This window comes from Lagopus muta, chromosome 1 (assembly GCF_023343835.1).
Source record: "Lagopus muta isolate bLagMut1 chromosome 1, bLagMut1 primary, whole genome shotgun sequence".
Classification (NCBI taxonomy): domain Eukaryota; kingdom Metazoa; phylum Chordata; class Aves; order Galliformes; family Phasianidae; genus Lagopus; species Lagopus muta.
This window is the reverse complement of record NC_064433.1, coordinates 125,964,379-125,991,938: the sequence shown is the minus strand read 5'-3', so window position 1 is coordinate 125,991,938 and position 27,560 is coordinate 125,964,379. Positions and strand designations below refer to the sequence as shown.

At 33.6% G+C, this 27,560-nt stretch overlaps 1 protein-coding gene across 4 annotated transcripts in view; it reads right to left on the bottom strand.

Annotated features, from left to right (window-relative positions):
* NLGN4X (neuroligin 4 X-linked) overlaps positions 1-27,560 on the bottom strand; it is a 152,578-nt gene that overhangs the window by 94,553 nt on the left and 30,465 nt on the right. For all 4 annotated transcript variants that reach the window (XM_048928483.1, XM_048928511.1, XM_048928493.1 and 1 more), the window contains exon 3: positions 12,547-13,368. In XM_048928483.1, the coding sequence (XP_048784440.1) occupies positions 12,547-13,018 (472 nt within the window). In that variant the 5' untranslated portion in view covers positions 13,019-13,368. The remainder of the gene's footprint in view (positions 1-12,546; positions 13,369-27,560) is intronic.

Genomic DNA, 27,560 nt, shown 5'->3' with positions numbered 1-27,560 from the left:
TACACAAAGAAAATGTGAGGTGTGGAAAAAAATACAATATCTTTGAAGAATTAAGTGCTGGAGGTAAAACATAAAAATAGTACATAAATAAAGAAATAAAGCAGTAGTTGCTCCATTTTCATTTGCTTAACAGGCACAAAAAAACTGAAATGGTTACCACAGGCTAAAGCCTCTGGTGTACACTGTCTTACCTCACTGAAAAGGTCCCTAAACAAGTTCTGTTATTAAAAAAAATGCTTTTGGAGTTTTCAAAGTGCTAAGCATACGTACAAGTACATATCCCATTAGTTACAGTCTCGAGGGTGTTCATAGGTCATTGCAGAAGAATCTGCGAGGGTTATGCCAACTAGGTCATAGCTATCTGGCAGATCTGTTAAAGCAAATACTTTATATTGTACTCCAGAGTAATTTCTTTATTAGTTGAGAGAAAGTAAAGAAAATTAAAGGTCTGATAAGAAACTTTTCAAACCATTATGTTGCTTATGTAAACAGCACGATTTGTCCCAAAGTCCATTTCTGACTACTAAATTTTATTACGTGATTTGCTGTCATTCATGCTTTTGGTATGCTTTTTGAGAGAAGCCTAATAACTATGCAACACATACTAATAACATCTCTTCTTTAATTCATTCCTAAGCTACTTGAGCACTTTTGACTTTAAATACACTACATCAGCATCTCCTTATCCAACCGCATACTTTTTCCCATATCTAAATATTAGAATGCTTTATGATCCTCTTAAGGCATCAGTCTTATTTTCCATAGTATATCTACTTTAGCTTTTATGACCCTAATTTGTGAAAAGAATTAAATGTAAATGTTAATAGCAAGCCCTTGGTTGTCTATCAGTAAATGAGCCTGATCAACTTTTGCCCCAATATTAAACTCCTTTACTAAATTATTTAAAATTATCCTGGTACAATAGCTCCCAAATCTGTTTTCACTGGACATGTCATATTAGAATACAGTTCAAATATAGGGAAAATGGCAGCCAGCAAATGGATCACAGAAGACAGTAAGATAGAATCTAGAAAAACCTATGAGAAAACAAATACAAAAAAAAGAATGTGGTCTTTTAGTTTGTAAGTATATAGGAAGTAACTCAGGCCTTTCACCACCCAGAGGAAATTCCACCTTGTAATTGTTTCTAATCCTTCACAGAGAAAACTTGTATGGTCCTCATTTTCTAAATGAGCAATGAAGACACAAAGGGAGCAGATTGTCTATCTAAATTTTGACATGCTCGCTGTAAAAAATACTCTCAGATCTGCTCTTGCAGAAATCTTTCTTGCACCGACCAGAAAAACTATCTTTAAAAATTCTCATGTATTAAGATTATTCATAGCAGTGAACTTAGAAATAATCTTTCTGCATATCCTAAATCATACACTTTTAGAGACAGAAATCTATTTCTGAAGTCCTGACAATTCATATTTGGTTCTTTGCCTAGAAAACAATTCAATTTCAATCAAGATTTGTTCCTACAATGATCAATTAAGCAGGAATTTGTCTACAGAGAACTAAAAAAATATACGAAATCAGAAACCTAAGGAATAGAATTTTTTTTTTTTTTCTTGCTTTTTATTTTTCTGGGCAAAAATACATAAATATGGTAAAATAATATTTTGATTATTCTCAAAAAGGACTGGTTTCGCAAAAACAGGTGTCTAGGAAAAAAAGGCTTTAAGATAAAAGTTTTATTTGAATTAAAGAAGTTTTAAGAAGTAAAAAAAAAAAAAAAAAAAGACAATATCAAAATCAGCAGCTGTAAGAAATGACCAAACATACAGTACATTTAGTGGGAAATAATAAATAGATAGATAGATAGATAGATACAGAAATGAAAATTCAAACAATGTTGATTTTCCTCTGTGTATTCAAAAGAAAGCTGCAGTGAACCTTTACATAAAATGGAAAAGATACACTATTAGATTTGTTTGGTGCTGCAGAAAAGTTCAAAAACAATACAAAACAAAGCAAAAAAACGAAAAACAAAAAACAAAACAAAACAAACAAACAAAAAAACTAGCCAAAAAAACAAGATTGCTTGCAATAAAATAACACATAACACATAAGAAGTTTCCAGTAAGTGCTTCAGGGCAAAAACGTGCTTTAAAGTAAGCCTACTTTTAATGCAAAAAAAAATGTTCTGTCATCTGCATCCTTTAAGGAAGCAGTAGTGCGGCAAAGCCAAAAAAGATCACGAGAGAAAAAAAGTAAAATTAAATGAATGTATATGTATGGAGAGAGAGAGAGGGAGAGAGAAGCAAATCCAAAGCCTATTTATTTGGATTTTAAAAGAAGTCATCAAATAATCACAACACTAAGCCATCCTGATTATTATTAACATTATTAGTATAATTAGAAAAACAAGCATGGTAAAATAGCATGCATTTAGAAGTTTGATAAAATATTAAGAGGCAAAATGTAGAAGCAGCACTGAACAGAGGCAAAACCTATTTAATTAATAATATTTTTAAAGCTTCATACATGCTGTTATCTTTTACATTTATTGACATCTTAAAATACTAGAGAATACGAGAAAATTGTATTCAGAACTACAAGCCACATTATCAAAGGTGCTGAAAGATGAAAATGCACAAACTAAAGCAATATGGATATTAAATGATGTAGAACTTTCAAAGTCTTTACAGATGCTTAGGCATTTTTGTAGGCCACTGTGTTCATTTAGAGAACGATATTTTCAGTATCTGAGCATAATCTCTGTCTTGAGTCTTACAATATCCCAAATACATGTCGAGCATATTTATACAATGGAGTGTGTGACAAGCATTTGCTGATGTCAACAAAAGAGTTATTAGCAACGGTTGCTCAGATAAAAAGGAAAAACAAAAGAAACAAAAAACAACTCACATAAGACTAAACTATGCACCCATGCACCTTCATAGACTTTGTGAGATCCTTATGTAGTGTTCTGGTGAGCAAATGCAGCCAGCTAGGCATGACAGAGTGACCCACTGAAGGAATCCAGTACAGAGGGAGTAAGACATGAAAGAGTAGTAGGCTTCCTCTTATATCTCATTCATCCACACCCAGTGCACATCTCATTTTCTAGTCCACATATTTGCTAGCTGTCTCCCTTCCAAATATTGTTTAAGAAGCTTTGCTGATGTTTCCTCAGCTTTTGCTCCTTCTTGAGTGCAACTTTAATAAAACAAGAGATAATGAAAAATATCTGGATAGCACCTTCTTTAGAAATACAAGCAAAGAGACCGTGAAAAAACTTGGCAGTAACAAGCAGTTGCAAGGAACAGTGAGACGTGAGACTAAAGGAAAAGAAATATGGCTTGAACATGCCTTAGTGTTTAGTGTGAAAACAGTAAAAACAACCAAAAAACAAGCGGAAAAAAAAAAAAAAGTGAATACAATGAAGAAAAAAATTACATATTCAATCCATATACCGTGTTTTTATTGTGGAAATAGGACTGAAGGTATTATGAACAATCACCTCACAATGAAACTAAATAATAAAACGAAGAGGGGAATTAAAATTTTTTTTTTCTTTTTTTCTTTTCCATTTTTTCCTTCATTTCATATTACTAATTTATTTGTATTCAATTGTTTCTTCAATCTGTTTTTATTAAAATATTACTACTAGACTGCCCTACTAAGCTGCTTTCTTCTGTGCAATGCTTGTGACATTTCCTTTGACTTAAATACACTCTGAGGTAATTGTTAGTGCCAAAGCATAATAAATATTCTATATGAATGGTTTTAGGTGCCATCATAATAAACAACTGATACACTCCAACTCCCAAGGGACACACACTACTCATCAGTTACTACACAGACTCTTGTATCTATTCTCTAAAGGCAGCACAAGATCCATTATTAAAGTAGAAAGAGTACTGATGAGAAAAGCATCTCAAATCAGCAGGAACATAAAGGTACCAGTGAGATACATTAACAGTGGAAGTACATTATGCCTGGAAGCACGGTATTTTGGAATTTGGCACTTTAGATGGCTTAATATAGATTAAATCAAGCATGGCAATAGTGAAAACGTTAAACACTCTATATTGCCAGTGAGGACAAAACTTCAGTTTGTGTAACATTTTTCCCTCAGTGAAATTTAAATATGCAAAACACTTCTGGTATTTTACATTTAATACCGAAAACGGAGAGTCAGTGGCATTCACTGACAAAAAAAAAAAAAACAAACAAAAAACACCTGACTAAGTAGATGGATGATAAAATGATTCCTTTTTAAGTAAGAATATTTCTACTAACTAACCATAACCTAGGAGACCAAACGTTTCTGCCATTCAAAGCTTTGTAAGAATTTCAACCCAATAGAATAATTTTGCTATTTGGTAACAAACGCATGCATCCTCATCATGTTTTTCATATAAAATTTATTATTTAATAAAAATGAAGTATGTTGTTGTAAATTTGTCTGACTGCATATTTTGTTTGGGTAGGTTTTATTCCATAAATGAATTCCAGACCACAAAAATAGAACCAACAGTCCAAGCGTTGCTAATTTATAGATCTGCAAATGTGGACAGAATCCCTTTCTATCTGCTAAAGGGCATAAAGGAGAACCTGTATGTTTTTCTACTGTGTTCACCAGCATCATTTGTGAGGCTCTCAAAAATGTGTGCTGGTAACCCGTGCTCCCTCTGCTGGCTGAATGAAGCAAGAATATCAAGTCAAAGCAGAACCATTGGGGCAGTCTTGTCAATGCAGCATTATTGCTAAAAAATATATAGCTGTATAAATATAATATAACTAAATATACCATATAAAAGATAATTTGATTCTAATTTATTTGTAAGAGAATGAAATGTATATATTCGGATTGTGATTTAATTTGTCCTATTGCACATTTACGAAATCAAACAACGTATCTGTGATTTCCAGCTATAATGGCTTGTAAACATTACAAATGATTAATCGTATAGTTACTTGAGTTGGCACAAAGTAATTTCTCTCCATTAGATTAAATTTGTCACACCCTAGCAATTAAAAATCCATTTAACACCAATACAGCAACAATAAGCATTTTGGAACGAGGCGTCAGAAATTCTATTTGTGACTAAAATTCCCTATGTACAGTGATAGAAAGTTGGCTTAGCATTGAAAATAAAATTGTTCTTTACAAGTTTGCCTACAGCATGAACTTTAGAAGATAATTTTTCCTGTATCATAACATTTTTATAATGGATTTTTAACACAACAGCACCAACAGATAACAGATTAGCATTAGTTAATTTTCATGGTTTTGTATAATTCCTTATTGTTTATCATTTTGTGTACCAGAAGCGACCTCCACATTAAAAAAGGCATAATTCCTAAGAAAATAATTATAGCCGTATTCTCTCAGATAATAATATCACAAATGAAATGAGCTCTTTTTTTTTTTTTTGGATAAAAGCTAATACACAAACATCACAAATGTGAACATATTTAATTGTAATTGTCTGTCATTCTTTGAATATTAAGTTTATCTGGAATCATAAGTGCAAAATGCACTTATGATGTGAAGACTTGATTGCTGGAGGTCTTTCACTTCAGAAAGGATGACAACCTGAAGGACTGCACAATGAGCTATCATGTTTAGGAAATATTTTTCACTTGCAAACAATTCTGCCAAGAACTCTGAGAAGCAAATGATAGACATTTACATTAAAAAGAAAAAATAAAATAAAACCTGTTGACTTATTTTGTAGATACATAAATAATTATAGAGCAGAAAAAATGTTTGGTTTACACACTACCTATGTCTATAACATCATTGTTGTTTTGTTTTGTTTTTTTCTTTCTATGTTTGCAGTCTACCTTTGAACATTTGGTGAAAGCATGCTTTTCTTGGAAAATCAGCCCAAACCTCTATTATCTCTGAAGTTTCTAACAGATCTAATCCCTGCAAGACAGAAAAGGGACAATTTTTTTTAGCATTTCCATAGATGCAGAATGATTCATGAGCCTTGCAAATAAGTTGAGCTATGCAGAAAATGTTGGTTTTGTCTGAAGCTGCAATTAATGCTACAAGCAATACACCCACTAGAACAGAGAGCCTCAGTTTTAGACGGTGTCAGGTCAATTTGTGTTTTGAAAGAAAGCAAGAAGATGCAAAGTGAGAAGCAGCAGCATATATAGGAGTGTTTTGAAGGAATGTAGAGGAAAATGTGTTTTGTTTGTTTGTTTGTTTTTTAAAAGAAACGAGGAAAGAACCACCCTGCAGAGACTAGTGAGAGTAAATGGACAGAATGAAGTAAAATTGCAAGTCTGATCTCTCATGACCCACATGACTGAAGTCTGTTTCTTTTGCGTCACTGTGCCAAATGGCACAGCCTCTGCAACTACAAAGACACTGTACTTTGACTAAAATGATAACATCAACTTGTCTTTGTGAAAAAAACATTAATTTGTATAATTTTAAGAACACTCCCTCCATTCTAGCAGGTTTGTCAGTACAAAGTAGTGACGATACTCTAAGAAACTGTGCCAAAAATCCTGTTCAGATTAGATAACGCCATGCTAAATACCGAGATTTCTCTCTAGGTTTTGTTGCCATATCAGTTCCTGAAAAGGCCATTTGGGTACAATCCTGTAAAGTGCCTGTGGAATGGGCAACTCTTGGAGGGAAGAACAGCATTCTGAAATCAACAACTAAATCTGAGTTTAGCTCTAAGGATTTAAGAACTTTATTTCATCTAGATTAGAGTCCTGTTCTTCAGTGTCAGAAGGTATTTGCGACTGTTAAAAGCAAGAATGTAAAATAAAGGCCTGGATTACCCACAGATTTATCCTAGTAGGCAGAGGGTAGTGAGACATATGCCTTCTTCTTTCTCACAGATGCTGCAGTATTTCTGGATTAGGAGGAGGGGACATATTGGACCCTAACACTGAAACAATTGGCTTGAGGTGCTTTGACACAACAGGAACTTTATCTTTTACAGTGGTGAGCTATTTTCTCTCTGCTGTTAAAGTTTGTATTTCTATTTAGCTGGGATTATACATAGTAATTCCGGCAATATGATTTCATATTGTAATTTTTATCTGTCATTAATCCCTCTCACTTCCGATAGCTATATAAGTATTTTACAAAAGAATATGTCTTTTTCCTTACAATGTTTAGTGTATCTCAAACAATTTCTGAGTAACAGGGCAATTTTGATACTCAATATGTATCTTTCAAAAGAAGTCAAAGAACTGACTAAAGGGCTGAATTTAAAAATAAATCAATATTGACGGAATGTGGCAATCTTGAAACTGAGAATAAATTGTTGTTATATTGTGTTTTGGTAGAAAAAAATTATTTGTAATGTGGAAGTGTTCAAACATTATCATTTGTTCAAGAAAACACCTCCTACATATGCTTTTTAAATATTTAATCTCATATGCTTTAAACTGAACCCAGAACAGACAACAGAGGTAAAACTATACCTATCTATAGTTCTTACAGAACTAATAGAAAGTTCTAAAATTATAGGCATGTAAACTGTAGACAACAGATTCTGGATTTCTTCAAAAGATTTACATAAAATCTAAATTTAATTTCTTAAGTAGCTACTCATTTATGAAATACGTGGAAAAAAACACAAAAAGACTAAATTTTTTATATTATGTGATAAACACCAAATAAATATCTACTGAAACAGGGAACTACATATATCCTAGGAAGGTAAAGATTACAGAAATTCAAGCGTATTTGGAAAATAAATGTTGCTCAATTTGCTATTATCACCTACTAATAAATCAACAAAGATAATATGTATTAAACGTTATGTTACTATTTTTACTCATGGATTCTTATTCCTCATAATAATAAAGAAGCTACTGAGTAGTTGGCTTTTTTGTTTTGTACCATCAAATAGTTGTCAAAATTAGACTAATCTTGTTTCTTTTTACTATCTTTATCTTTCTCTTTCCCTCCTCCCAATAAGGAAGTCAATTTTACGAACAGATTTTTATCAATTTAATTTTATCAGTATGATTTTCGTAAAATACTTTTTCCAAACTAAACAGATGATGCAATTAAACTGAAATGATGTAGAGAAGGCTGCAAATACTCAGCTATATATGAAGCGGACAAAGTGGCACAGCATGCAAACTAGAAAATCCACCAAACACATCTCTTCTTTAACTGTTCTGTTCAAGTTTCTTTATTACTTAGTGGACTAGAAATAGAAAATAAAGTTGTAAGTGCCCTTCCTTCACACTACTGCTCAGAGGATAAATACTGTTGACCCACACTAAACATACCATTAATCCCAGACAATTTTCTCAATGTCCTAGTCTAATAGAAAAATTACACCTTATTCATTCAGCCTTAATATGTATCATTGCCTACCCCCTTTTGTTGTCACTTCAGCTGTTTATAGGGATGTAAATGAAATAGAAGATCACAAAGTATTTTTAATGAGCAGACCTCAGAAGATATTAAATACTTAATTAATTAATTCCTAATAGATATATGGCGGTTTACTAGCAAATCACTGTGTAAAATGAACCCTCTTCCTATACATCAAAGTAAATACGTTTACTACTGATCATGTATAGAAAACAAAAAATATATATTTTTTTAAATTTTCTGTTTTCATCTGAAGAGAGTAGGTTTTAAAGAACAACAGCAACAAAAAAAAGTATGTTTTATTTTTATCTTGACATTAACACAAGTCTTAATTTTTGCATGAAAGAAATCCAAATTAAAGGTATTTTCTATTTACTTTTTCCTATATTTTTTTTCCAGTTATGACAGGAGTCAGCAATCTCCTTCAGCATCCACAGATTCAAATGATAAAGGCCAGGGATTAAGCACAGCCGATTAACAGTCTGTGTCCTCTTCAATCTAGCATTTCCACTGTAGATAAACCCATATTCAGACTGAAGTTATAATAAACAGACTGTCCTCAATATCATTTCCCTAGATGACCTCCTCTAAACTGACATTCAAGTATTCTTGTGGAAAAGTACTGTTGATCATAACTGAAAAAGTAGAGAATACAACATACATCCCCACAGAAGTGATATTATTTATTCAGATGACCTAGCTAAATGTTTGGACATTATTTGGATAGAATAATAATTTTACTGTAAGTTATTTTGTTTTAGTTCTGAGCAATTTCTTATGATTATAGATTTGACAAAGGACTTAATTTTTTAATGTCTATTCCTTATAATTATGTTTAAAACAACTGCATTTTAATTTATACTTATTATTAGGAAATAAATGTATCTTGGTAGATTACAACAGTACAAATTCTTTCCCTTTCCACACAGGAAAATAAACATTGAAATTCTCAGAATATACTGGAATATAAGTGTCATGCTACAGAGAATGTCAGCATAACCAATTTGCCCAGTGAACAACTGTGACAAAATGAAGTACTATATGGTCAGTGCTGACAGAGTAGCCTGTTATATACATGTTTTGATTTCTGCTGCAAATTATGTTTTTGCCTAAAATTAAATATATATATATAATCTAAAAACAAAGACTCTCAAAGACTTTGTTTTGTTTTCAGTCACATTTTTATATGGAAATTCTGACATAATATTCAGATACTGACATTTGACATCCAGAATCTCGTGGGTAAAACAAACAAACAAACAAACAAACAAACAAATAAATAAATAAAAAGCAATTACTGATAAAGACATAGAATGCTTAGTGGACATTTAAATTTCTTTACCTAGATGCTCCAGGTATTTTAAGAATCTATGGAATTTTGTATCAGTGTGTTTCTTTAATCTGGATCATTAATATTTGAAACAATTTAATTAAAATAATAATAATAATAATCTTATCTACACAGTTAAAGGGTCTGGATTCAACTCCTGTTTCCTCTAGTTTACATTGGCGGAATTTCAGTGAAGCAATTCTGAAATCAGATGAATGAATGAGTGCATTTATTCATCAATTCTTCATTCAGAGCACGTGATTAAAATTTGGTTCCCTTTGACAGCTCAAACAATAAGAAACAGGCTATGCTATACAGTGGCAAACAAAAAACAAAAACAAGCAAATGCTTTGATTAGTAATTTAACAGAACTGCTTTGAAGTAAACACTGCATGTGACCACAATTCATCCATTAGAGCTGAGCATCAATTCTTTTTACAGAACAATACTTTCATATGGATGTATGGATGATTACATGCACCTTTTCTTGTAGATGCAAGACTGCTTCAAAACTCTGTAATAAATCTGTAGTTGAGAAAGAGCTCAAAAAATGAATTTAACTCACTTACTTTGAGATCTCACTTCAAAAACTAACTTTGTGGTCTATGCCTGTAAGAACTTATCTCAACCAACTAAAACTCACAGAATAATGTGTTTAATCAGACTGTATGGACTACAGCTTAAGGCTACTTATGTTTAGCGTGAGTTGGAGACACACTAACTTGTATGTTATGATTTGTAGTTCAGTTCTTCTTAATCATCTTTGTGAGCAGAAGGTTGCATGTTTTCCACACCAAAAGAGTTTCAGTGAATTATATTTAACTAGGGATAAGATTTACAACTTGCAATTAAAACATCATGTATTCCATATATTCATTTTTAAGTATCTTGTTCTCAGTAGTAGCCTGTTAAATATGCTTGTCATATTGCACAGGAACAATCTTGCCTTCAGCTCATCACTGACACCAAACCTAACCTGTCATTACTCAGTTATATTTTCTTTTTGCTTTTTTTTTTTCCTTTCCTTTTTTTTTTTTTTTAGAAGTTATATAAAGGAAAATTGATTACCTTTACATGCTATTTTTTTAAACAGAAAAAAAAAATCTAAAATGGGGAGGAGGGGCTAAGTGGACATAAAGTTGTAAAAGCATACAATTACATTTATCAGTCCTTTTTATTTACAAGCTAATAGGAAACCTCATTTACTATTACACACAACACAAGGAATTTTATAGGCTGTTTGTCATTCAACACACAGTATTTTATTTTTCTTCCCCTAGAAATTTGCATAGGTTTTTCAATTTCTAATTTTCTGTCTTCCTTAATTATTGGGAGAAATTTCTTACTACTGTTTTGGACAAACATGTGATTTTATTTACACTGGATTTTAAAATGATACTGTGTCAGCTGAGCTGATATTCCTTCAGTAAGAACAAATAAAATATTAATCTGAAATATTTTCTTAGAACAAATCATCACAGTAACCCAATACAGGCTACAGGACAAAATCCAAAATATAAAGAGACTTCGGAGTGACCCATCTTTGGAAATGCCCAAGGAGTGAAATGAAACTCTAATGGTGAAAGAACTTGAAAGAGTGTCTCTTTCAAGTATTTATGTATACTCGTGTACACACCCACACCCGCATGCACACAGAGCTCCATACCACACATTTCCTCTCTGAGAACTTTCATTTAAGCAGCTTCACAGTATTGTAGCAGAGCTCACAGTATTCCCAAACTTTTCCCATTTATTTTTAGATTCCAAGTTTTTTTTCATCAGCTTCTGAGAACAAGAAAAGAAGGTGGTACACTTATTGCTGGCAAACAGCTTGAAAATTCTGAGCAAAGAAGCCAATCAAGGCAGAAGGATGAAAATAAAGTACAGAATTTGCATATTTAGAGTATGGTTACTGACAAATAACAATGCATTCGTTATGCAAATCAAACCCTCAGCTAAAGTGAGTGGATTTGCATATCTGTGAGAAATCTGCCATGTTACACATCAGTAACTTCATTTTAAGTGGCTGAAAGAACTAGCTCTTAGCAGAATATTAAATATAACTGCCAATAGATTTTGTTTTTATTTTAGTTGTGATATAGAATAAACGTTAATCATTAGAGGCCTGATGAAAGATGATTCTGGTTTTTTTTGTTTTTGTTTCTTGTAAGAAGCAGTACCATTCGGATGCTAAAACACTGCAGTTTTTAAGACTGAGATCATGAAAACATTCAAAGACTGTGCGTTGCTATTTGTGTTCATCTTTTAGTGGATGAAGGTGATTTAAAGTAACCTTCTTGAGAGAGGAATGCAGAAAACGTAAGTTTAAGGCTGTTCAATTCTGTGTAATAAAACTGTGCTTACTTAGTTTTACATTTAATGAGTGAAGAAAAATACGTTGGATTGAAAAGTTTCACAGGTGAAAATCCTAGGCTGAAATAATACAACATTTTCTATAATCTACTAAAACAATGAAGAGTTAACTGTAGGCATATTGATACTAAAATAAATCTAAGGGGAAAAAAAAGGTTCTGCTTTAAAATGAGTATACTACAGCATTTTTATCATTCATGCAATGAAAAACAAAATGTTACTTCTGACTAATGTTTATTTTCCCTTTCTTCTCTTGTGAATGACGATTAGCTCTAGTTAGGATGTAAGCTTACACACCGTGCCCACTAACTGTAGATGAAATTGTGATGTTACACAGATCGATCAAAGTGAATTCATGCAAACTTGTTCAATCTACAAATTATTCCTTTTGATGAGTATTCAAAGACATGTCCATTTCCACAGATAAAAATGGAAGAAACTGCGCAAGATGCTTTAAAGATCTTGCTACTTATCCCATGCAGAACTGGTAAGTGAGCTACAGCACCATCCTTAGAGTACTTACCATCTTCTGTGGGCACATAGATATTCAAATACAGGCAGTCTTCATTTTGATCTTGAACATATGTCACCACAGTATCCAGATTGGCTGTAAACCAGACTGGCAGCATGTCGTTGAGCAATGATCTCTCATCCAGGTACTGTGGGCAGACAGCAGCAAATTGTGTGGCGTTACGGACACCTGTCCAAGATGATGGTGGCTCTGGGGGCTGAAATCGCCTTTCCCCAGTTGGAGGAGAGGCATAAGGAACACCCAGATACTGTTCCACTGGACCAAGGATTTCATTGGGCAAAGGTGTTCTTAAACCACGTATTTTGCCATAATTTGTGGTAACCACTGGGTATTGTGCTTGGCCATCAATAAGAGTAAATCTTATAGCCAGTGCAGTTATCCATAGGAGGAAGTTGGAATTCAGCATGACACACACTGGAGTGAAGATCAAAGGCAGCCATAGGAGTCCCATTGGTTTCGACATTATTTAAATCAACATCAGCAGGACTCTTATTTTTCCCACGAGCAGTAGAAAAATGAGTCAAATAAAATGAAAATTATTAATAAAATAAAAAACTATTCAAAAATAGCATAACCTTTCTCAGGCAGCGAAAAACCAAAATTTGATGTGTGACTTAGTTGATTGGCTATAGACAAATTCCAGAGTCAGAAGAAATCAGGGAGTGTTTGTCCCCAAGGCCCATCCCAGTCTTGAGTGTCGGCTTAATCCTGACAATGCACAGCACGTCCCAGCCAATAGAGTGAGAAAAGAACCACAGTTACTCCACTTCCCCAGCAAAATGACTCCCTCCAGTGAAGTCCAGTCCACTCAGCCTGTAGTCAAGAGAAAGCAAACAATTAAAATCAACGGATACGTTAATACTGATGTACATCTATACAAAAGGAACAAATAAATTCATACTATACTATCCCACCAAAACCAATACATCTTTCATGAACTCTAGCCACTATGCTTAGCTATGTGTTTCTGAAAATATGTAAGGTAAGAAAACTGAAAATAGAAGGCGTGAATTTGTGCAGGGCTAGAAAACAAACCAAACACTTTGGTTATGTATGTTTTCACACCAAATTCTATATTTAAGTGCCAGTTCCAGGGTATTTTCTGCCCTAAATAAAAGCATCTCCTTTTTAATCAGATTGGCAGTAAAATAGCAGACACTCATTAGATGTTTTGGTGCACTGAATAATCTCTTTGTTATGACATGACTTCCATGTGGTATCTTTCGCAAGTATGCATAATGTGTAACCCAACTTACCTCCATGTAATTCAGACATTCTAATGAATGTAACAGAATTACCTTAATTCAAAGAAAATGTGACAATACCATTAATTAAAATTACATACTAAATATTGGTTTTCACATCTGCTTTATTTATTTTATATCTGACAAAACTGAACGCTAACAACTGAAAAAAGTGTGATACAATCTCTCAGAAATCAGATCTTGACCTACACACTTATAGCTATGTAAGTTTACTATGCTCCCTTATCTTTAGACAGAAGGAAACATATAAATTAATTCTGATATTTTTAAATGAAATATGTCACATACCTTTGTGCTAACCATTGCAAGGGGTGTAAGTTACATGTAAACTACATTTACATTCTTCTCTCTATGCAAATAAATTGAGTTCCTTTTAATCAATTTTTCTACTCAAAAACAGACAATTTCACACTTTGAAAAATCCTTATTACAAGAATCTAGTACTTTACATTTAATGGGATGAATACAAAATAAAAGATAAATCATTTATATATTTGGAAAATTGGGTTCTGTACCAAGACTCTGTGTCATGAAGATATAAAATCACCTTTCAAAAGCAGAAAAATCCAACGTCAGTAGTTAAAACAGTGATTTCAAATTATAAACAAACAAACAAGAGATATCTAAGAATTATCTATGTCGACACTTTAGGACAAAGATAGGCATCTGAAAAAAAAAAATCGCTCTTTTAAAACCCACCATTATTCTTTAATGACTGTTTCAGATTTTATATCATAAAATACTTATGAAATACCTGAACACCAGAGAAATATTAGGCAAATATTTTTTTCTGTTGAATAAACATTTTCATTGATAGTTTCACTGATAGACAATAGGCCCTAAAGAGGCCTCCCAAGGACTTGCAACCACAATGCAGTTTCTGAAGACAAATCAATCTCAGTCATGTGTTATGTCCCCAAGGGTACCATTTGCACACAGGCTCTGCCACACCCCACTTGGGGCCTTCCCCATCTTAGCCCGAGCAAGGGCTGTGAAGCTCAAGCCATGCTGCATACCCAGCCTGAATCCTGCCTGGGCTGGCTCCCCAGATCAATCTCTGACCTGATGTCTCACTCACCTGATGTCTATCTAACTGCTGGGCAGTAACATGGTCCTCCCACCCCAACCCTGATAGTGAGCTGTGGGAAGTTGCCTTGTTGATGAGAGCACTGCCCTGCCATTGCCATGGGTGTCCACAACAGCTGGTTCATCTTTCCTGGAGAGCTCCCTGGTACTCAGGGTGGCCAGCTGGCTACTGGTCACCTGAAAGTCCTCCTCAAACACTGCCTTCCTGTCCTATTTCTGCTACTGCTTTTAACAACAGAAAACAGCATGGTAACTTTCTTTTCAAATGAATTATTGTATTTTCCCTGTTAATTACTCTATGGAAGAGAAGTAAATATCATTTCTGGGTCTACCTCTGGACCGGAAAAAAGTCTAACTGGATAATAGAAAATTAGGCAACTCAGACATATGTTTGGAATAAATTGATAAAACAATTTTTAGACAAATTAAGGGAAGTGAATTGCATTTCTTCCATGATTTTTTTTACATCTTCAGGAATTTAGAAAAATGCATGCAGACTTGCTTGTAAAAGCAGCTCCTAGTTGGAAGCATCACCCACTCAAACAATCCAAACTAAAATGTTCAGTTCAACATGGCAACTTTTAGCAACTTGACACACACAGAGAAGTCAAAGATCTGAACCTGTATCCATTCATACACAACAGTTTTATTTGAAAAGCAATGCGTTTTGATGCTAATAAAATACTTATGGCCTTTGAAGAAAATGCACTTGTACAATCTCTAAAAACATTGCTTGAGTTTGATCATAAATCTGTTCCACAAGCAATGCTGAGAGATGCTTAAATAGTCTATGATTCTGGCCTTCAGGTTTAAACTGATGGTTACCAGGATGAGCAGTTAGTACCTTTCCACAATGAGAGGATTAATATTATAGCAGCTCTAAACTAAATTTGTAACCATTGGGGAACTATGACATTCAGCTTAAAAGTCCTCTTTGCTCCAAGGTCAAACATCAGATTATAAAATGATTGCAAGTTATTGTGATCTGCTTGTGCAGGTTGTGAACAGTAAGTAAGAAAACCAAACAGATAACAAAATCAAATAAATGCCACCAACAGCAAACACAAATATAAATGATAGATATGAACAGAGGAGATGGAAGACTGCACAGATTTCCTGGAATTTCTCAGGGTTTATCTAAACTAACCATACATTAAACATGTACCTCAATTTTCTTTCTCTGATCATTTCTATGTCCCTCACTTTTAAACAATTTCTGAACGCTCTATCGCCTTTTGCCAGTGAGAGTAGATTTCAGCAATATATTTATTATATCAATTGCCTAGAACCTGGAAAATATTATAAACATTCATCTAAGTGAATTCAACTAAACAACATCGGAACAACATAACTACATTAATGGATCAACCAAGTTATATGTTGCTGTTATTTCTGTGGTATTAAACTGCTGTTCAACCACAGCAGTTCAGTGGGTAGTAGGGATGGAGAAGCTTTTAATGATTTCTCTTTTACATTACATTCTAATGCATTCCTCATTAACTCATTCTCTTGAAGATTTAAACATTAAAAGTTAAATGAAAGTAAGATATCAGTGCTACAAGTTAAAGAACTATGATGCAGCATTTTTTAGAGTAAAAAAAACCAAAACAGCTGTATAAAATCATAATGGATCTTGAAGTTGGTCTTAGATTTATGGCTAGCAATAAGGAAAAAAATAGATAATTCACATGCTTTTAAAAATAGAACTAAAACCTGAAAAACAATACAATGTATGTATAAAAGCATTAAAACAGTTTTCTTTTTTTCAAAGTACATGCTACATTCAGTTTTCTCTTTTTTTCTCCAGAAAGCCTCTCAGATATCATCACTATTTTTAAAAGAAAAGGAAAACACTTCTAAAGCATCCTGAAAAAAAAAAAAAAAAAGGACTTTGGATGTAGCTACCCAAAGCTGTTGTTGAATAATCACAGATATGGCCTTCCCTTATTTTTTCCTTGTATTTAAAATTATAAAAAATCATTAGCCCCAGGAAGACAAAACTAACAGGAAATGCTCAGTTAACATAGTTGCATTTCTGCCACTGATTAAAAACTGTACTTATAGCAGCTATTGCACATAGGAAAATGAAAAATAAAAACATATATATCCATGATTAGTCATTTCTCATAATTCTATCTGCTTCTTGAGATAAATTGATGAAGATCACAAATAAATGAGGTATCAATATTGGGAGTAGGAAAAAAAGCATAAACTGTTTCAACTCTTTGAATTACTATTTATCTTCACATTACAGGTGTGCTTTACTCAAATCAAGATTTGACCACTGCTTATATGAATTTAAGTTTCTTATGACTGAACTGATGCTGCCAGATTCAAATATCGTACACCAGAATTCAAATGAAGACATAAAATATATATGGTCATGAAAAAATATGTATCAGCAATGAACTTTGATTGCAAAGTATTGTGACAGAGTACTTAGCCTTTATTTGGTCAGAAAGAGTCCAATGCCTAAAATATGACCACAGACATTGATTACAGTATTTATTTTTTTGACTGTCTTTGTCTAATCATGGCTGCAGAATGAAAGAAAACACAACTCCTCATGTACGTGTCAAAAGGAAACATACAAAAATATCATCACTGCAATTTAGCATGGTTGCTGACTTAATTACCGGCTCTTACTTCTGTTATGACCTTGTAAAAGAAATATCACACCTTCTAGATCTATTCTTATTTCTTTTCTGAACTTCCGTTTTTTGATATTAAAATTTATTACTCCAAAAGAAAAGCTTATGATCTGAAAAAGAATGATCAGCTCTGAATTTCTGTAAGGCAAAATCTCATGCAGAGGAAAATTTGTTATATCTGGAGTAAAAGAGATGCATACAAAAAAAAAAAAAATCATTACATTATGCGTTTTTTAGATTTGCAGAATAGACTTTTATAATTCAAATAACCCTTTACAAATATCAAAGTTCATCACCTATTACCACTGCAAGACACACAAAAGCGTGTTCCTAAAATGCAATAGGTATAAACTCTCTTTTTAAAGAACGCGTAAATGATGAAAAAAGGAAAATTCTTAAGGTAATATCTTATTTTTGTCTACAAATCAGTCAGGAAAACTCACAGATCTCATCCCTCTCTCGTCTTCTCCATTTAGCCTGTATGTGTCCTTCTCAAGGATGTACGAAACTAAAATCCTTGCTGGAACTCAATGAGAAGGAGACTGAGAGACTGATTGTTATGCAATTTGATCTCTAGAGACTGTTTAATGATTAGAATTTGATATCTGTCTGTTGGCATTTCAGTCCAAGCAGAAGAAACATTACAAGCACTACAGTAGCCAAAAACATGGTGAGAAAAGCAATTCAAATCACCGGGGCATATAACTTTTCCTCACCCAAACATGGCAGAAAAACGCTGCTCTATTGTACCCATTCATAGAATTGAATTATGGATGAGACACAGGCATTATATTTTCATTGCATTACCAAGTTCAGTTACTAGGTGGTGATACTGTTTTCATTTATATGATAATGGCACAATTATGCACTCATTCTGGAAATGGGATAGTTGAGTGAGTACTCTTATTAACCTGAAGAAGTCTAAGCCCACACCTCCAATCTTTCATGTTATAAACATTAGTTTTGAAATAAGTCTGGGATAATTGTCGCAGCTAAGTGTAACATTTTCAGCTCTAAACTGAAAGACATGGCTTGCAACTCTCACCTTTGAACTACAAGAAAACTATGATTTTGCCAACTCATAAAACAGAAACTCTTCCAGATAAGTAATCTCACTTCCAAGGAAGACTTAATACAGTGAGTAGTAGAATCACTGCATGTAATACAAATTGAGACTAGGGATTATCTTTACAATGATATCACATCATTAAGTCTTCTCTCACTTACTTTTCCCCTTAAGCTTTCTCTCTTTGCTAGAAAGTGGACAATTTCACTAGCAGAAGAGAAGAATATCCTCCAGGTACTGCTCCTGTGCTTTTTTCTCACTTAGTTGCCTTTATCCCAGTAAATGCTGGGTCAAAACTGTTACACTTAAGAAGAGAGACAGCTTGCCTCAGTAATGAATGTCTCCACCAAGTTTTATGTAGGACAGGGTCACCAGAAAGCTAGATCTTAGGAGTCCAGAGGAAGACAACCATTCCTACTATTCCTATGCCATCTGCTGCCTTCTGCTCTCTCCAACAAACACTGAGCTCAAGAATCCACCCAGAAGAGTCTGTTATACATTGTGCTTAATGGCCTGTGCTTGCTGAATACACAATGAAATGTGATCTTCTCATTAGTTGACTTAAGAACTTACAGTTGGGATTTCTGTTCTGTAATTTGAACCTCTAAATGCAAAGCAGGATATACCATACAGAAATCTTGTTACAGTTGCAGACCTTAGCCTATTCTCAGGCTACTGCTGTAGGTGTAAGCAATAAACTAAATGGGCTAGAGCACTGCCCTGACACAGCATTCACTCTGTATTGTTAGCAATCTTCCAGGCATAGTACTTATTACCTTTCTGACAGTTTCCAGGGCATAAAGAATAGAACAGGCTTTTCAGAACTTTAACATATTTATTACTTTGTAGTGTGTAGAACTGGTACCAGAGTAGAAAAGGAAAGCCAACAATGAATGCAAAAATTGTTATTTCTTCTTGTTCACCCTGCCACTCCCATTATTGCAAAGTTTCCAGCTTCACCTGGAACAATGAGAAAATACCTCCTTTATACTAAGCTCATCAGCAAAGTTCATGTGCTTCTCATTCAGGTGGAGAAAAGTTAGATACTCTGTCAAAATCAAAAGCATACACTTCAGACAGCAACCCCTCCTATTGTAATTTATTTAACATTAAAAATGGGTTGAAATCAGCCACAGTAGAAACATCCTGAAAGTTACATTTAAGAAATTCAAATACAGCTGAAATACAGAGTAATGATTTCTTCTCACTTTTTACCAAGACATAACCATAACACAGAATGTTGAGAAAAGCTGTAATTTTCCTATCGGTTTCATATGGGAACCAAGTTCTGATGACTAAAATCAGGAAGAGGATATTCTGCTCTGAATTTCTAATAATTTTCATCTGTTCTCTGACTAGTTCCATATCACTAAAAATGATGTCACATCCACTGATAAGAAGAAATTCAGTATGGAGAACTTAGACTAAAGCTATTTTCTCTCATAATCTTCTATTCTTTTTATCATCCAAAACCAAATCATCCTCCCAAAAGCTGACTGTGTGCTATTTAAACAGAAAAGAAACATAACAAACAAACAAACAAACAACCTACTGCATAGTATCCTCCTTGAAGTAAATTCAAATTTCAGTGAACAAGGTTATACATTCATTTTCATCACCTACATCTAATGTTGGTCTTTACTAACATAAAACTGATAGGTTTGAGGAAAAACATACATTAAAAATGTATGATTATTATGCTTCTATCTCTCAACTAGACATAAAACAACTCTTTTTTGTTTCCTGTGACCTTTTCATATAGTTAGTAATATCTATGAATGACTTTCTAAAGGACCCATGCAATACTGTTATTATCATACTTTTTAACACACTCAACCTGTTTCCACAGGAAAGCAAAACTAAATGATTACTGAAAACAGAGAGATTAATCATATGACTTGTCATAGTTTTTTCCGACCATGAAAAACATGCAATATTTATAGTAACTGCACTGTAGTTTCATATTCTGTATAAAGTTCTGATCACAACTGAGAAAAGAGAACAGAAGATGAGAAAATACACCAGTACATTCTGTAATTAGGAGAATTTCTTTTTCTTGGCAATATAATTTCATGACAAAACATTATGTTACACTATCTTTCAAAGACTGGGCTTATTCTTGGTCTTTCATGCTTCTGAACGTGTCCTCTTAGCAAAATGTCCTCTTCCCTCCAGGACATTCTCAGTCCCATGTCTAATCTTCGAATCAGAAAGTGAACAGCACTAGCTTGTTCTTTGCTCTAAGTCACAACTACATCCTCCAGATCTTTTCTTCTCTCATTTGTTCCTATCTTCTAATATTCTTTTTAACATATATAATATATATAAAATATGAATACTTATCAGTTTACTCAATGTATAACTGATTTTTAATTGCAAATTGAATCTTTTTTCTTTTTTTAAGTTTAATTATTTCTATATATTGGATGATACTGCAGAAACTATGGAATAAAAAACAACTTGCAGTTGTCAAGTTAACTAGGAAGATCTATTTTTCCTCCCCTTAGTCAAATGATTTAGGTCAGGACTGAAAAACATATCCTTTGTCACATGGCAGGAGTTACAGCATCCTGTGTGCTACTATTATATCATCTTAAGAAATCCCACTAATAAGATATAATACCCACCAAAAATATCTACCACAAACTAATGCAGTCAATTAATAGAGCAGATGGAGGTCAGGGCAGACAATTAAATCCCTTTGACAGAGGGGAAGATTATTCTACCTCGTATTGGAGATATGTCAGTAATTCCTGTCTGATCTGACTAACACTTTTATTCTTCAAAATAATTCCCTCTATAATGCCTTCTTTGGCACAAGAGGGAGAGATGTATCATCTAAAGGGCTTGCAAAATGCTCTATATAATGACTTATTTTTAAAGTAGTGGGAAAGTGCACAGATGATTTATCAGCAGTATTTTTAATGGTTCTTAGAGAAAGAAAATTAACTACACTTTTTGCTTTTACTTAGCTGCTATTCTTCTTGAAGTTTGCCCCTCAAAGAGCTGAAATAACTATCACCTTAGCAAGTTGCTAACAATTTCCTTTTTTGGAATTTAATATTGTTTTTCATATATATGGCAGTATCTAGAAGTCTTCATTCATTGTTTCTCTGGCACTGACTTACTGACATATTGAAATTCCAAAACTATTACAACGTTTGTAACTATGTTTCTTAAACTTAAGCACCAAGATAGTTTTCTTTCTGTACATCAGGTCTACACTGGTAATACTAAAAATTCAATCTTGTTCCCTTATTCTGACCATAGTGATTAAATATTTCATATTACCAAAATAAAAGATTTGCATTGCAACATACTCTTGAGTTATTTCTATCTTTTCGGACTTGTTGATTTTTTGCATATACATTACAAACAATAAGCTAAAGACTACAAAAAACTACATGTAAAAATTGTGCATGAAAGAATTTAAATAGAATTTGTGAATGATTTTTTTCTCAAAAAAAAAAAAAAAGAAAGAAAGAAAGAAAGAAAGAAAAAAAAGGCTCAGTGTCAAAGGAACCTTAATTTCTTTTTAAATAGGAGTGACTTGGGAAGACAGTTAACAAAAAATAAGCTTCCAATTCAGTGGAATTTTTTCTTTTTAAGTGTTACTACTTGGATTGCACAGTCCCAGCTCCAATTTTCATACTGGAATTTCTTATATGTTCATTTTCCTCATTAAGCTCATCTATTGAAAATTGTTGCTTTGTAAGGTAAAATTTTCTGCAATCTCATCAAAGCTTTGTCTTTCAGCTTTCTGTTCTTTAATGAATTTTACTTTTCAATTCATTTGAAATTTATGCTAAGAATAGCAGACTTGAATTTCTCATGCCTCTGTGTACTACATTACCTCCCTGCTTACACTTTTCAGTTGTAGTGGCTTCTGAGTTTAGGGAAAAGGTGTTTTCATTCTGCTATTGGTAAAACTTTGTATTGTAGTCTCACATCACTGCACTTGGTTGTATTTCACTAGTACTTCACTAACAATTCTAAAATATAAAGTGATTTCTGTAGCTTTTAAAATATTTACTTTTTATTTTATTTGGTTAAGTAATGTATATTTGTATATGTATATTACGTACTTGTGCAACCTGGTGTAGGGAACCTGTTTTGGCAGGGGGGTTGGACTCGATCTCTGGAGGTTCCTTCCAACCTCTGTGATTCTGTGTGATTCTGTGATATTTCTTGCAATTCCCTTCCCTTGATCAGGTTTAAATGTACAGTACAGTTTCTCAATCTCTAATTACCCAACCCCTATCATTTTAAGTGACTATCACTATGCAAACTTGTAATACAATGATCTTTTTTGCTGTTGACATATCATAGAATCATAGAATGGCCTGGGTTGAAAAAGACCTCAAAGATCATCTAGTTCCAACCCTCCTGCTACGTGCAGGGCCACTACCCACTAGACCAGGTTGCCCAGAGCCACATCCAGCCTGGCCTTGAATGTGTCCAGGGATGGGGCATCCACAGCCTCGCGGGAAACCTGTTCCAAATATATATTTTTAGTAACTCAAGGTAATGAAAGAGAAAGGAACGTAAAGTTACTTTAAGAACTTTAAGTTACTTTAAGTTACTTCATGGGAAGAAGAATTGAACTGCTCTTAAATGGAAAAAGAGAATCACAGACTGGTACTGGAAGGAACTTCTGAAGGTCATCTGGTCCAAGATGATCTGCTCAAGTGTAGCCATGTAGAGCTGGTTCCCTAGGACCATATCTAGACAGCTTTTGAATACCACAGAGTTACTAAAACTTTCTCAGTCTCTCTGAGAGATCTATGCCAGTGCTCAAGTTTTCAATCAGATAACTAAAATTAAAATTAAATAAAATCAAGAAAAAAATAAAAGATGTAAATATGCCAGACTGTTATCCAGAAAGACTACTATTTACTTTAAAAGGAAATGTGCAGAAAAGATTGGGACATATACAATGAATAACATTTTTCATTTACAACTTGCTTAACAGAGTCATCAAGAAAAATATTCAAATATATGTTATGTAAAAAAAACCAAAGCATTCCAATCAATTTTTGAAATATGTATGTTACCATCTTTCAAGACTTGAGTATCAGCCACTTCCTACTCTGTCAATGAAATAAGCCAATCAACTGTAATTCAAATGAAAAATGATGGCCTTATAATTCCTAAGAACGGCTTGCATTTTCCAAGCAAAATGAATTTGGTAGGTTTTTTTTCCTGTCAGTGGTATAAATTCAATTCCTTAAAATCAGCAAGAACAATGTACTTGAATGAGAATAACATGAGCTTCACATACAGAACACTTATTTCCCTCAAAGAATTTTGGTAATATGCATGCAATCAATCTGCAGAAAGGATCCCAGTGTAAAAGGAGAGAAAGGCAATTAAGTGATTAGTTTGTACAGTATTCCAATTAGTTTCAGAAAAGCAAACCTGGATATCGAGATAACTTTTTTTTCCCCTAAAAAAACAAAACAAAACAAAACAAAAAAAAACACCTAAATAAACAAAGAATCATCTTTTTTTTTTCCTTGGATTAATAATGTATAAATATAGTGCAAGTTTTTGCTTGCAGTGAAAATTAGCTGGTAACTTTAATTGGAAATTAGTTATGAAAATAGGCATTTCTTTTTAGACGACTCATTACAAAGTAGATGTGCTTCATTTGCCTACTCTCGTGTTATATCTCTTTCTAATGTGTATATCTCTATATTTACTGTGCTATGAACTCTTTCCACCTTTTCATTGAATTTAAATTCTAGGCATATTCATAGATTTCATAGAATCACAAGGTTGGAAACAACCTATAAGATCATGTAGTCCAACAGTCTTCTCACTACCACTGCTACCACAAGCACTAAACCGTATCTCGCAGTTCCTCATCCAGATGCCTCTTGAACACTGCCAGGGATGGTGACTCCACCACCGCCCTGGGCAGCCATTCCAGTCCCTGACCACTTTCTGAGAGAAAAAATTTTTCCTCATGTCCAACCTAAACCTCCTCTGATACAACTTGCAGCCATTTCCCTGGGTCCTGTTCGTTGCCTGGTAGAAGAGGCCAAATCCCTCTTCACCACAACCTCCCTTCAGGAAGTTGCACAGTGCAACGAGGTCTCCCCTGAGCCTCCTCTTTTCCAGACTGAACAATCCCAGCTCTCTCAGCCACTCCTCATAAGACTTGTGCTCCAGACCCCTTACCAGTTTCGTTGCCCTTCTCTGGACATGCTTCAGGGCCTCAATGTCTTTCCTGTAGCAAGGGGCCCAATGTGTATACATGTGTATACGTATCTGTTCCCAGAGCTTTTATACAAAGTTTTTTGTATTTTATATAAGAAAATATTAAATTAGAAATAACTACAATGAAAGAAAGGAATTATAATTCTTGAAAAACTTCAGTAATATTTCTAATTAAGACAAAATTGTGCTCTTTGCAAGAGGTCTTGTGTTATGACACTGCATGATAAAGATGAATTTTAAAGTCCATCAAAATGCATATAAATATATAAATATATAGCCTTAAAGACTTAATGTCTTGTTAACATTCTGTAAACAATTGTGTAACCTTTAAATCCACATTCATGTTCTGAGCACATATGGATGAATCTTGATCACTACCAATGGATCTGCAATCAGGTGAAAAAGAAAATAGGCTTTATCTCTTCAGAAGCAGACACTATAATGTTTGAAAACAGATGGAATCTAAATTTGACTTAAGTAGTTTCAAATACATACAGAAATTTTGAACTTTATTTCAAGTAATAGATAACACTTATACCATATTCCTGTTCTGTTTTCTTCCTTTGGCTTTTCCTTGGGAACTAATAATGGAGTTCAAAACAGCACAGATTGAAGAAAATGGTGTTTTTTGTGTTTGTTTGTTTTTCTTTTTTTTAAAGAATGAACATTGTTGAAAAAAAAGTATTTTAGTTATTTTTGGCTTTTATATTAAAGACTCAATAGAAAAATGCTGCATATAATCATTTTGTGAACAAGTAGAAAATCAAAGCGAAATGCCACTATAAAATATACAGCTGAAGAATACTACATGTCTGAGTCTAAACTGGCATGCAATTAAGGCTAAAAGTACTTTACATTCACATATACAAACAAACAAATTTACCTTCAGAACCAGTGATTTTCAGTTCTAAGATATTTCTGCAAGCAGTTTGACTTTCTGATAGCGAAAGCATTTAAATTTTCTTTTTTACATTTGAAAAAGAAATAAATTATCTTCCCTAGTCACTCAATAGCTGCATCAATTTGTTTTCAGGGCAGTGATTAGCATAATTGTGGTGGATTACTTGCATTTGGCACAGAACAGAAATAATTCAGTACTTTTCATCATTAAAGAACTATGCTACATTGTTTCCTCTAGCAATACAATACTAGCATTTTTAAAGACACTTAAATATCCAGTCAGTTTCTCAAAACAAAGCCCAGACTATTTTCCTCTCCTCCGGAATTTTCCGCGACACCAGCGTTCCAAATTCATTCCCAGCAGTTCAGAATAGCTACATCTCATCTTGCCAGCTCCTAGAAGACTAAGAATTCCTCTTCAATTCTCTCCATCCCATAAAATGAACAAGGTCAAATCCAAAAAAGTCCTAGGTATCTAAGACAAGATTTATATCCAGAAGAGGATCAAAATGGTCTTTATGTTTCTTACTAGTTAACCTTAGAAATACATAAAATGTTAGGGGCCCACTCTTTTGTATCATAAAGCACAATGAGGCTTAGAGCCACAAAAACCTCACCTAATATTCTAGATACCTGAAAAGCCCAGAGGAATAATAGTTTTCCCTAGAGACAGAAAGATATGCTTCTGCATGCAGCCAGCTGTCCAGTCTTGACTGACTAGTTTACTGCTTGCCTCACACTTACGTTTGTTTTCAGAATTAAAAAGTAGGAACAAATTTTAGTTCTAGATAAGTGGATACATTCTTTGCTGCCTAAATGAAGTAGCCTGCCTGTAAGCTAGGTCTCTAGCAACTCAGTGGGGATCTACTCTACTTACTTAATGTCTAGATATACTTCCAGATTGTGGAAGTGGAAATATTTGAGTATGAAGCCCTTGTATATGAGTCTAGCAGACACAAAATAAGTTATAAGAAAGGAGGCCTTCTAGAGTACTTCTGGAAGTATAACAGAGTATTGCAGGACTCCTGAAGTTGGACTAGAAGTCTGCTTTTAAGCAGCCTGATCTATCACAAAGATCCAAAAAGCTAAATTCTCCTGATATAATAACTATGTGATAAGCAGAAGGGATCCTTGTTTAAACAGGTTTCATCTTTAATTAATTACTTAAAAATTTACCAAAGCAAAACTTTAGAATTCTGGATTTATTTTCCACCTACTTTCTCCCTGAATTCCAGTTCCTATGTTGATTTTCTTAAAGTACTACATGTGTGTTAAAAATTACCTGTCATGTACATACAAGACCATTTACTTTGGGACTCTTACATGTTTAATAAACATGGCCCTGGTTATCATAACTTGTGTTATAACTTGTATTAAAAGGATATCATTATTCAGTTGCCTTCAACTCTAGAAACTAGAGCTGATGATTCCAGAGCTAAAATGGCATTTTGCAAAAGATGTAGAATGTGGTCTCACTTGTCATACTACTGAGATATCCAAACAAAACATGACAGTTGTGCAGTTAATGAATGAAGACACAGCATGTTGTGAACTTAGCATGAAGAACAACACTGTATGTAATTTATTTACTGTAGGGCTTTACTGTCAAAGGATAGTATTCTACCTTTTATAGCAAAAAGAGGTGGGTTTTTTTACTCCTTAGGTTAAAAATTATTAGCACAAGCTGGTAAAACATCACTCCTTCTTCAGTACAGTACATTTAATTTTTATGAGTTACAGTGATAAAACATGTTCCCATTCAAGCATTAATTAAAATACTAAAATATTATTTATTTTAAATATATATATATATAA